Source organism: Aotus nancymaae, unplaced genomic scaffold (assembly GCF_030222135.1).
Source record: "Aotus nancymaae isolate 86718 unplaced genomic scaffold, 86718_ANA_hifiasm-v0.15.2.pri h1tg000079l, whole genome shotgun sequence".
In the NCBI taxonomy this organism is placed as follows: domain Eukaryota; kingdom Metazoa; phylum Chordata; class Mammalia; order Primates; family Aotidae; genus Aotus; species Aotus nancymaae.
The window spans coordinates 23,871,011-23,883,653 of NW_026988494.1; the positions used below are offsets into that span (position 1 = coordinate 23,871,011).

Sequence of the window (12,643 nt, forward strand, 5' to 3'; positions counted from 1 at the left end):
CTTGCCTGAAAATAATGATGTGTGTCCACTTGGTGTGTTGATTTTGTATAGAATCATTTAAATGGCTACCTTTATCAGTCATCAGATATTTATAGCCTGCCTCCTATTTACAGTATACTATACAAGATTAATAATAGACTTGAGGATGAATGAGGTACATGCCACCATAGACTCTTGGCTTCCGCGTCTGCTTAACATTAGGATAGCACAGGAGTTTAAATAAATAGCCACCACTTTGTCGCCCACGCCGTGGCTCACTCTTCTTCTGCCATGCTTTCTTAAGGCTGTGTTGTGACAGGGGATCCACCACTCTAGATCTTTTTAATCTGGCCTAATGTTGCTTATCTTCCAAGATTTGGATGTCCCGTCTGTTTTTCCAGGAATACTCTGCGACATACTTCCATCACCTGGCTTTATGATCTATTTTCCATGTTCGTCTGCTCCCTAAAACTTCAGTCTCCTTGACAGTGGAAACTAAGTCTTATTTTCATTACATCTCTATTTCCTAATAGGAAGTTTTCAAAAGATGTTTAAACAGTGATTGTAGTAAAATTTTCCATCTTGCATCCTATTAGAAAATTTCTTTTTAAAAATACCTGAAGCGTTTTTTTATCTGTAACCAGTGGTATCACCAGCTATATGGGTTTAAAGCAATTCAGTTCCTTCCTTCTTTTATCTTCTCTCTCTCTCCCTCTTTTTCCTTTCCTCTCTCCTTCTCTTTTTCCTTTCCTGTCTCCCTATATCTCCTTTACCTTCCTTCTCTAGTATGTTGGATTTTATGCAAAATACATAAATAGCAATTTTTTTTTTTTGAGATGGAGTCTTGCTCTGTTGTCCAGGCTGGAGTGAAGTGATGCAGTCTCGGCTCACTGCAACCTCTGCCTCCTGGGTTCCAGCAATTCTCCCTGCCTCAGCCTCCTGGGTAGCTGGGACTACAGGCACACGCCACTATGCCCGGCTAATTTTGTATTTTTAGTAAAGATGATGTTTCAGCTGCTGGCCTCAAGTAATCCGCCCACCTCAGCCTCGCACAGTGCTGGGATTACAGGCATGAGCCACTGCTCCCAGCCATAAATATCAATTTTTAATGCTGTCTGAAGAGCCCAAAAAACAATGGTTGGCATTGAGAGGACACTTACCTGTTTAATCTGTAGCTTTAAGTGACATGATTTTAAGTACCTTAATTATAGATGTATTTTTAAATGGAAACATTGTTTTTCAGACTTTTGTCTTGCCTTACGTTATGTGCATCTTTTAGTTTTTATTTTGTTTAAAACACTTTATTCATCTGACTGTCCACTTAAAAACATTATCTGCGATAACCAAAAAGATTCCATCTAATAGATCTAAGATTTAGAACTCATAAAGCCTGAATTAGTCAAAGTATGAGGAATTAGGGGTCGATTTTGAGAATATTGAAACAAACATGGTTCTGTTTGAGAGTACAGTACACTTTATGGTAATTTTTAACAAAGGGCATGAGACCTGAGTGTCTTCAGGCATGCTGTTTAAGCTCATTAGTCCTCAAATAACCCAGAATTCCAAATTTTCCCTTCTGCTTTTCAGAGGACACATTGATAGAAAGTTTCAGAAGCATCATGTTGCCCATTTTCAGGGAAATGGGGAAACATTGCTGTCTTGTGCTAATGGACCCTGTAGCAGGGGAAAGATATTAGAATGGAGGGAGCAGTATCACATGCCATTCTTATTTTCATGGTTTGAGGTTATATGCTTTATTAATTCATGCATTGAATACCTATTTTCTTAACCTGTGGATCGTGGAAGAACTAAAAGAAGAGGATGATGACAGATGGCCGAGTACATTGTAAATTTTGTGGGTCTTGTGAAAGCTGAAAATACAAAAACAAAACAGGGCACCTGATTATTTAATAAATGTAAAGTTCGTTCCCATTGTTACTTTTTAATTAGATTTAAACTTATTTACCTGCCCATAGGTTATTTCAACTCAAATGGCAAACTGGAAGAAGTGAAGGCTCCTAAAAATCTGGTGAAAAGAAAGGATCTTTTGCCTCAGGACCCAGATTTGCATATGCATCAAGGCTTTGATAAATATGATGCCTCTGAATTCTCCTCTTATGTAAAAAGTGCCTCATCACTTGGTAATACTGCTTCTGATGAAGATCCAAATACAAATATGATGAACATTGATGAAAATAAAAATATTCCAAAAGCAAAAAATAAGTCAGAAAGTGAAAATGAACCCAAAGCTGGAACTGATGGTCCTGTTTGTTGTGCTTCTGTAACTGAAGAACGTGTGGCATTAGAGAGTCCCAAACCTGCTCTGATCCTGCAGCAGGGTCAAGAATTTGCTGCTGCTGGTCAAAATGCGGAAACCCTTTCTCACATCTTCCAAATTTCACCAGATCTAAACATAAAGTGTGAAAGACAAGATGACCTCTTAGTAGCTGCAGAAGGAAAACTGCAATGTAATCATTTAATGCCTAACTCACAAATAGACTGTCATTGTTTAGGAGATGTCTTCATTGAAAATAAGAATGAATATAAAAGCCAAAGTGAGGATTTGGGAAGAATACCCATAGAAAGTAGCAGCGTTATGAGCTGCAGAGACAGGAAACATAGAAGACGCTCCATGTATTATTCTGATGGTCATAGTTTACCTTTGGAAAAAAACGGAAATCACACACCCTCCTACAGTGTGGGCAGCGCTGTAGAAATTAGTTTAGAAAATTCTGAACTTTGTAAAGATTTGTCCGACACCATTGAGCAAACCTTTCAGAGGAGAAATAGTGAAATCAAAGTGCGACGTAGCATGAGGCTACAGAAAGAGTTGGAAGAGGAAGGGCTTGTATGGATTTCACTTCGACTTCCTTCCACTTCCCAAAAAGCTAAAAGAAGAACAATAAGTACATTTGACAGCAGTGAATTTGATAGTATGTCTCCCAGAAAAGGAACTGTGCCCTCCAGACAAAAACCGGGAATGGCACCTCCCATCTCAGATCAAGAAAACAGCCTGGGCCCTGCTGCTGGTTCTTCTGGTGAACCTGGAAAGAGGAGGAAGAGCTTTTGTGTGTCTACACTTGCAAATACTAAAGCTGTTTCCCAGCCCAAAGGCTACCGGAGAAGATCCTCTCTCAGTGGGAAGGGAGAGAGCTCTCTGACTGCTTTGGAAAGGATTGAGCATAGCAGAGAAAGAAAGCAGTAATTGACATTTCCTGCAAGAGCCTGTGGCAAGAGGGAAAGTAACCGTCTATGCCGAAATGATCTGTCTAGTTCCCATCTTCTGTTCAACCTTGGTGTTTCAGAAGTTCCTAACAAATAAACTCATTTGAGTTGAACCTACTTTTAAGTAGAAATAAATAAATTTTTTCATCATTCAAAAAGAAAATAGTCTATTAAATATACTCTTTCCCTCAGAGAGTAAATGTTTTATTATTACTATTTTGCTAAAGCAATTATTTTTAGACTCACAAAACATCTCTAAATTTTTAGACTTTTTTTTTTTTTTTTTAGTATATATATATTTAAGTACGTATTTACCACTGAAGGTTTAGACTGTTGTTAGAAGCATCTGTTAGAATCAACTGATTTTATCTGGAAAAGAGGTCCCCCCCTCCACAAAAGACAAATTGATATAATTATGGAACTTTATGAAAATTGAAGGAAATATAAACTTGAAGACTTAAAGAAAGTGGGTAAGATACGTGTTTTTCTTTAAATAGCAAAAAAATAAAAAACAACCTGGCTGTAAATCTTAACTAACAAAAGTTGAAATTACAAAACTTATTTTCCTTTGGTTAAATTTAAGAGAAGCATTGATGGCTTGCTTTAACTGTCTCAAATGAGATTTTTATTTTTATTTTAATAGATGAAATCCTAAACAAGAAAATTTCAGAAAATTCTTTCAATAACCACAATCTTATAAATTCATCATAAATGAATATATAATTTAGAAATAACTCTGATGTGAAACTGCTCACTCCTTCAAGCAAGATTCCTATATGCTTTATTGTGTATGTGTGTGGGAGGATTGTTTTTTTTGGTGAAAATACAGCAGCTCAGTTACAGACCGGGGTCTGAGATTATTCTAATTAGGCACAGGCAGTTTGGGACTTAATTCATGGTTTTCCATTATAAAGTTTTGAAAACCAGAAACTCACTGAGAAAGTTAGTTTACTACCCTGAAGTGTGGTGGTAGGTCACTGATTTCTTTTCTTAACACTGAGTTTTCCAGCAATTCTTTTTCTCATGTAATATCTGGCACTTGACTTGATTTCTCTAGCTTTTACAACGTCTCCTATGGCTGTTTCGGTGATAGCAGTTTGAAAAACTAGATTGCTATATATCTGGAATTTATGAATGCACGTAAATCATTATATCATTAAACAATTGTCTTTGAAATCCTTTAAATCATTAAACTTTCCCTCTCCTTGATAGCAGAAACATGTTAACAAATAGAGGTCTCTATAAATAACACAGCAGGGAAGAAAGCTCCCGCTGGGCGCCCATTTCCCCCTTCTTAGATAGAGACTGTTTGTTACCTTCTTGGCACCGGCAGGTCTGGAACTCCTGCTGCTAAAGACTAATGTATTTTACATTAACACTCAAAGTGATCCCCAATTTCTTCTGCTCAAGGGTGGATTGTTTTTAAAATTCTTTTATCTTTACATGTAAATTATTTATAGACTTCTTTTTTTCCCCATTTCTAGTTTGGTGTGGTTGGCAATTCACTACCACTAAAAACAAGCTCACCGCCCCCGCTACACCAAAACAATGAACGAATTAGCTTCTCTGAAGCTTTTTCATTTTGCCTGATTTTAAAAGAAAACTTTCCGAAACCTGATAAAATTATTTTGCATTTCTACCTTGTCCGATGTGAAGACTGACAACTATTGATTGTAATTTCACTCCCTATTTTTCCATAATGATACATGATCTCAATTGTATTTTAATTTTTTAAATTTCACATGCTTTGTTTTATTTCTCAGAAAAATGTTAATGAGAATGAGGGAAACTGTTCCGATCTGTTGGCATGGTTTTTCAAATGTGAAATGTCTGTTTTTCTAGCAGCAGTTAAAAATGTAAACACACTCTTAGTTTCAGAATGTTTCATTGTAAACATTTTGTTGACATTTGTCAGTAACAAATAGGCATTTTTCCTGAAAAGAACAGATCTGAAAAATCAAGTTAGATGCAGTTTTTTGTCTACCAGGTCTCATTTGTCTGAGATTTGTTCTGTATTTGGTTGTTATTGCATGTTGGAGGGTTTTTTTGTTGTTGTTGTTCTTGTTTTCTTTTTTAACTACTTGTTTTCATTAATGGTTAAATCAAAAACTTGGCTTCAAAATGGTTTTTTTTTTCCCTGCCATATCTTTTTCACTGCCCTTGCTGTTCTTAAATCGTTTCTGTTCTTGTAGATTCTTGTTTCTTCCAGAAGATGGCAGCACAACCTCTGAAGTTTTTCCTTCTCTGCATAACCCAATGGCTGTGGCCTGGGTGGCCCTCTATTTTCACTTATTTTTCTTCCATAAATAGTATGTATCTATTGAAAAACAGTACTGTACAGAATTTAATAGTAGGAATATGGCAGCTATTTTCCTTCAATTCCACATAGGCATCATCCAGTCACATCCTCCTCTCTTCAGCTCTGTGGAAGCACTTAACACCTGGCCTGCGCCTTTCAGACCTTTCCTGTATAAATAGGCATGCATAGTTCTGTTGTTTTCTAACAGGATCACTCTATGTGCCGTTCTGCCACTTGGTTTTTCTAATTAACCAAAATGCCATAGTATCCTTTAGTCTTTTTATGGATAGCCCCAGTGCTGCTACTTCAGTCTTTTTTAAGCCCTGCATAGAGTTATATACCTTGAATATAAGGTATTATATTATAAGAAGGTGGCCATCTCCTTACTGATGGATGAATGTCAGTTGTCTCTAGCTTTTGTGATTATAGCAGTACATATCACAGCAAATACAAAGCCATATTGGGCTTGTTGAAAATATCTGTAAGATAAATTTCTTGAAATTAAAACGATTATGTTCTCTTCTGTGGATCGTAACTGGCACATTCCCCTTACAAACATTTTAGCATTCTTGCCTTCTTTCTGCGTCTCATTTTCTGTTCCTACTACTTAATGCCATTTTGCTTCCATCTTCTGTCACTACTGCCCCTACTTCCACTTAAGCTGCAGAACTGAGGGTGAGGCTTAGATCTGGTATAAGCAGAAGAGAATGATTAATTATGCCTGATTTATGCTTTATGAGAGCTACTTTTCAAAGTCAAATTTATTGAGGTATAATTAACCTACAGTAAAGTTTGGTTTTTTAAAGCATCCAGTTTGAATTTTGGCAAATTTATATAGTCATGTAACCAGTGCCACAATCAAGTAATAGGTCATTTCTGTCACCCCAGAAGAAGTTTCCTCATACCTCTTTGTAGTCAGTCATCTACCTGCCAACCCAGGTCTTCAGAACTGCTGATCTAATTTCTAGTGTTACAGTTCTGTCTTCTCTAGAATATCATACAAATGAGATCATACAACATATACCCCTTTGTGTCTTTAGCTTAGCATGATGCTTTTGAGATTCCCCCATGTTGCATGCTGTAAGTAGTTGATACTTGTCTGTTGCTGAGTAGTATTCGATTTTCTAGATGTACCAAAATTTGTTTATCAGTTTACCACTTGATGGATATTGGGATTATTTCTGATTTGGGGCTATTATGAATAAAGCTGCTATAACCATTCGCATATGGATCCTTTTTTTATAGACACATGGTTTCATTTATCTTGTATAAATACCTAGTGGTAGGATTCCTGGCCCGTATGGTGGTAGTATTAATATGTTTACCTTTTTAAGAAACTGCCAAACTGTTCCATAGTGGCTGCGTGATTTTGCATTTCCACTGGCAACACAGGGTTTTGTTTGTTCCACATCTTCACCAGCATCTGGTATTGTTAGTCTTTTTTCATTTTAGCCATTCTAGTATGTGTGCAGTGGTTTCTCTTGGGTTTTGATTTATATTTCTCTAATGACTAATGATATTGACCATCTTTTTCTGTGCTTATTTGCCATCTTTATATCTTCTTTGTTGAGATGTCTTTCCAAATTTCTTGTGCATGTTTGTCGTTGCTGTTATTGTTGTCTTACTATTATTTACTTAAAATAATCTGTACATTTGGATACACATCCTTCATTGACTATGTCTCTTAAAATATGTTTTTCTCATTTTGTGGCTTATCTTTTTATTTGCTTAGCAGTGTCTTTTGAAGAACAGATTTTCATTTTGATGAAGTCCAGTTTACTTGTTTTTACTTTAATTGTTCATCCTTTTTGTGTCCTGGCTAAGAGATCTTTGCCAAATGCAAAGGCACGAATATTTTCTTCTCTGTATTCCAGTTGTATAGTTTTAGCTCTCACTTAAGTGTTAGATTCACGTTAATTTTCTTGTATAAGGTGAAGGTGGGTTTTTTAAATTTTTAATGAAAATGATCCAGCATCATTTGTTGAAAAGATTAACCATTTCTCATTGACATTGGCACCTCTGTTAAAATTATTCAACCTTATATGTGTAAATCTATTTCTGGACATTATTCTGTTCATCTGTTTCTTCTACCAATATCATGCCACCACAGTGGGGGCATCTATAAAAGAAGTTTTTAGATTTTTTGTTTTTAAGTCATAGTTTAAGTTTTTTTATGGTGGAGAGAGGAGGCCAGAAGAAGCAAAAGGTTGACTAGCCACATCTGTCTGGGCCGTTCATTATACCCAGTCCTGTACTACCATTTGGGTGCAAGAAGCCAAGTCAGCAATGACAGGCTATCCTAGACAAAACAAGGAAACCCACTTCTCTGGGTGCCTCTTTGTTCAGTCTGGTCGTCTAGAAACTAGTTTACTACAGTTTATGATTTAAAATTTGACCCTAAGTCACTGAAAGATTCAGTCATCAAGAAATAATTCTCTTTTTGGACACCATACTCTGTATAGCAGTTAAAAAAAAAAAAATAGGGTGAATTAAGGTTCAAAATTAAATCGCTAAAAATTATCTAATAAGCATGGCTCATTTATTTTCATAAATTGAAGTTTTTATTGTAATTTGGTTTAGAATAAAAATTACTAGCCAGGCATGGTGGCTCACTCTTGTAATCCCAGCGCTTTGGGAGGCCAAGGCGGGAGGGGAGGATGGCTTAAGCCCAGGAGTTTGAGACCAGTCTGGGCAACACAATACGACCCTGCCTCTACCAAAAAAAAAAAAAAAAAAAAAAAGCTGGGCATGGTTTCTGCTACTCTGGAGGCTCAGGCAGGAGAATCGCTTGAGCCCAGGAGGTCAAGCCTGCAGTGAGCCGTGTTCGTGCCATTGCAAACCAGCCTGAGTGACAGAGTGAGACCCTGTCTTAAATAATGAATGTCACTGTCCTTACCCAGTAACCTCAGCATTTGAGAATGATTTCCTAATGTAGGAAAATTGTCCTGCACCAGCTCGTTCTAGGTAGGCAGATTATGGACTCATTGATAAAATTATTTGCCAGCCATTTATTCAACAACTGCTATGTGCCAGGCATTAATTTCTAAATTACTTTCAAGATACTCAGATTTCTTTCTGTAAGGGGACAAAATTACAATACAGGGTATGATGAAAAAGAAATACCCCAACCTGTTAGCCCTCCAGGGCATCAACTTTCGGATCACGTAAGTTTAGTTTCCTTCCAGAAGAAATGATGCTTAAACAAAACTCACTGATAGGAGTTTTAGAGGAATGGGGACCCAAAAGGCACATCCCATTCCAAATCTCCTTTGATTGTTATTCAATAACTATTCAGTAATTTCATTATTCATTAAACTAAGACTAGGCTTCATCTTATGTTTTTCTGCTAAGTATTTTTTAGCTTTTATTATATTCTAACATGTAAATACATCTGGAAAAAGCATGAATTTGAAGCTAGACTACAAGTTGTGAATTGTGCCTAAAATTTTAAAGAAACCTGCTCTGCTCTCAAATGCTTAGGCATTCCTGTCTCATACTCTTGGGTTTCTTTGAAGTGTATCTAAAGGGTTTCACTCTGGGTTTGGAGTCCTAGACCAAGTGGAATTAGGATAAAATTAATTTATAGCAAATAATTGTATGTCCAAGAAGTAGCAAATTTTGGGGGTTCTTAAGTTTATTTGAAGATTATTACATAGCCTTGTCTTAGCTCTAGAATTGGTTAACTAATGTACTATGGCCTAGTTTCAAGTGTATCTAATATTGTGCAGGTGTGTTCATTTTTGCATATTCTTTGATACTTTTCTGTTTATGAAATTGGGATACAGATTGCAAGTAACATAATAGCTTAAATGAGAAGGTGAGTAATTACTGCCTTTCAACAGTTACATATTTTTGTTCCACATCTTCAACCAAAATCATACTTAACCTGATTATGATGTGACCTTAAAGATTTATTAGAAGGGTTTTTAGAAATTCCTAAGAAATTGAGAAGCAAATATTTTCTGAAACTGCTTTTATTTTTTGATACTTTTTAAGCATTATATCTCTTACATGAAAAGAGAAAATGTGAGCATTTACATTAAAGAAGAATACAGGTTTGCATTTTCTAAAGGGTAGGTTGGGATTTCATTGCAAAATTTCCAGTGACCACCTAGAGAGCTGACTTTTTTAAGTCTTTTTTCTCATTTGTCCTCGGCATACAAATTGACTAGCTTAATTTATGTTCTGTGATAAAAAGTTGCCTTCAGGAATGCATACAGCTGAGATTTTGGTTTTAGAGGTAACTGAAGAAATGTCAAATTATCTAAATTTTTTAAAGTTTCTAATTCTTTTTTTTTTTGAGACGGAATTTAGCTCTTGTTACCCAGGCTGGAGTGCAATGGCGTGATCTTGGCTCACCGCAACCTCCGCCTCCTGGGTTCAGGCAATTCTCCTGCTTCAGCCTCCGGAGTAGCTGGGATTACAGGCACGCGCCACCATGCCCAGCTAATTTTTGTATTTTTAGTAGAGACGGGGTTTCACCATGTTGACCAGGATAGTCTTGATCTCTTGACCTCATGATACACCCGCCTCAGCCTCCCAAAGTGCTGAGATTACAGGCTTGAGCCACTGCGCCCGGCCTAAAGTTTCTAATTCTTAAGTGTATGTGTGTGAATTTTTAAGCTCAGAATTTGAAGGTAACTTACATGTATTTGCTATGTCTAATAATTCTCATGGTTTATTCACTCAAAATTTGCTTTCAAAATTCTTCCACTTTGATAATATTTTATAATGTCAAATACAGTGATCTGATACGGCATTTCTTTTGCCTTTGAAAAGTAAATTGCATTCCCAGTGTTCTGATATCCCAGGTGCTTGTTGGTAAACAAGGAAGTAAATGTCAATTACTTCTCCTTTTTTCACATCACATAACTGCTAACTATCAGGTGCTTGCCAAAATAGGTTCATCCCTGTGTCTGATTCAAACATGGGAATAATTTTTCAATGTAAAATGGGTGTCAAACAGTTGAAACTTTATAGGGAAGATGAGTAAAATAGGAATGTTTTCAGTTCAAGTACATTTAGTTTGGTTGCCAGGCACTTGAATGTAAAATAAAAGATTATCTGCCTAACGTTTGTATAAAATACAATATGTGCATTTTATAATTGCTCACAACAGAGCAATCATCAATAACCTAAAGCAACCAGTCTTGTGTTTTCTTGTTTTAAGTAAACGCTGGGAATGAAGATTTCAGAAGTATTCCCTAACTCAAACCTGAAAAACCTGGTGTTAGTCTTGGGTGATTTCCAGTGACCCTCTGCCTCCCTTCTTCCTGCCCCCTGTGTAGATTTGGAACTGGGCAGCCATTTTTGTTTTTGGAAGGGAAAGGAGACAGATATAATGAATGACTTTTATTGTGCAATATTTCAAACTCTCTTGAATGCATTCGAAGGGATGGAAACTGTTCTGCCCTATGTCATAGCCAAAACAAACAAAACATATTCCCTAAACCTGGATGTGTGTTTCTCTCAAACTGGCTGCAGTTAGAGTTTAGCTCTCAAGCAAGAATTTGGTTTGACAATTTTTAGCCCTTGTTCAACTGAGTATTAGGGTAGGTCACAGCCAAAGCAAATACTGTGGGGAAAAATTAATGCTTGTATTTACAGCTTGCAGGTGGCATTCTTAAAAGTTGGAGATTTGTCTTAAGGAATTGCATTTGTGGTAATACTTTTAAATAGACTACTTTTTGTGAATATTTTTTAAATGAACTCTCTGATAATAATGACTCTGAATGTAAATAAATTCTACAGAGGTCCCTGAAGAGTGGTAAATGATTGAATTTAAGTATTTAAACATTTAGGGACCACTAAGAATCTGAGAATTCTAGGAATATCATACCCAGCAAATATGCACTAAAACCCCCTTGACTTCTACTGTCCCCAAGACATCCACTCTAGGAAGCGTCAGTGGCTCCTTTATGACGCAACCCCCAGCGTTGTTTACTGACTCCAGCCCCTCTGACTTAGGCTGGTAACTATTCCCTGCTTTGGATCTGTGGGGAGAACCTATTCTGCACTATCAAGATGATTCATTTGCTAATGTGCCATTGTGCTTCATGACCCCGACAAAATATATTTACTGGTCACAATAATAGCTTTGAATTTATACCAGCTGGCTCTCAGTTTGTTTCTTAACCAAGAAATATGGCAAACAAATTGTAAGCCAGACAGCTTGCCTTGCATAATGGTAGCAAAGACTTCAACCCAGCGTCATCCCTTTGAAATACAACATTCTAGCCTTCATTGAAGTTTTGCTGAACATATTAGACATCTGTGTGAATGGAAATAACTGGAAATTCCATTGGCTGCTACTTTTCCATCTAATAAGCACAGCAGATGAAAAGGCCCACCTCTTGCATCTCAGAAGCCCTGCATAGCAGTGGAAAGATAACCTTTTGCCAAGCACTCTGAGATCCAGTTATATTCCCATAAACCAGCCTGACTGGCACATCCCAGGCATATAAAGGGTTTCAAGCAGTGCGTGTTGAGGGAGTGCTTTGTAGTTTGTCACGAGTGAGTACATGGGTATTGCCAAGATCTGTGGCTCAGGCTGTCGAGAAGCTAATGTGAGAGGGAGGAGGCACTAGCATCTTGGGGGGAAAGCAGGCCCCTTTTCAACTTGTACATACTGCTTTCAGTTCTTGGTCTTAATACTTAAATGTGGTAGGCCATAGAGTTCTTTCTCTGGGTAAAAGGACTAATTGAACACTTTGCTTTATCCAAGTTCTACCTTACTATTTTTTTAACCCTGTGACAGCTGAAGGGATCACTTTAAACCTAAATAAAATTTTTGGGTTTAAAAACAATTTACCTTCTCCAAGTTCCACTGTGGCTTTCTTTCCTCTTAGAGAGAAACAACTGGCTTTTCTTTTAAATAAATATTCCACACCCCCCCCTTACAATACTTAATCTAGACTTTTTGCCCTTCCCCCTCCCTTTTTTTTCTGGTGCACCTCATACTGTAGTAAAACATAGAAAACATCTCTCTAAGGTATTGTCAGGTATCTCCCTGCCTCTGGAACAGAGGGAGACGTGCCATTGCTTCCATTTTTATGAATGAGACAGGCAGAGGGAAGTGCTTGGAGGAGCAGGCGACAGAAACGCTGGAGGCCTGTGACCCTCCACTTGTGGTTTATTTCC

At 37.1% G+C, this 12,643-nt stretch overlaps 1 protein-coding gene across 5 annotated transcripts in view; it reads left to right on the forward strand.

Moving 5' to 3' along the window:
* CDCA2 (cell division cycle associated 2) overlaps window positions 1-6,943 on the forward strand; it is a 52,729-nt gene extending 45,786 nt beyond the window's left edge. For all 5 annotated transcript variants that reach the window (XM_012435343.2, XM_064368691.1, XM_012435342.2 and 2 more), the window contains exon 15: window positions 1,956-6,943. In XM_012435343.2, the coding sequence (XP_012290766.2) occupies window positions 1,956-3,184 (1,229 nt within the window). In that variant the 3' untranslated portion in view covers window positions 3,185-6,943. The remainder of the gene's footprint in view (window positions 1-1,955) is intronic.
* Window positions 6,944-12,643: the final 5,700 nt, after the last annotated feature.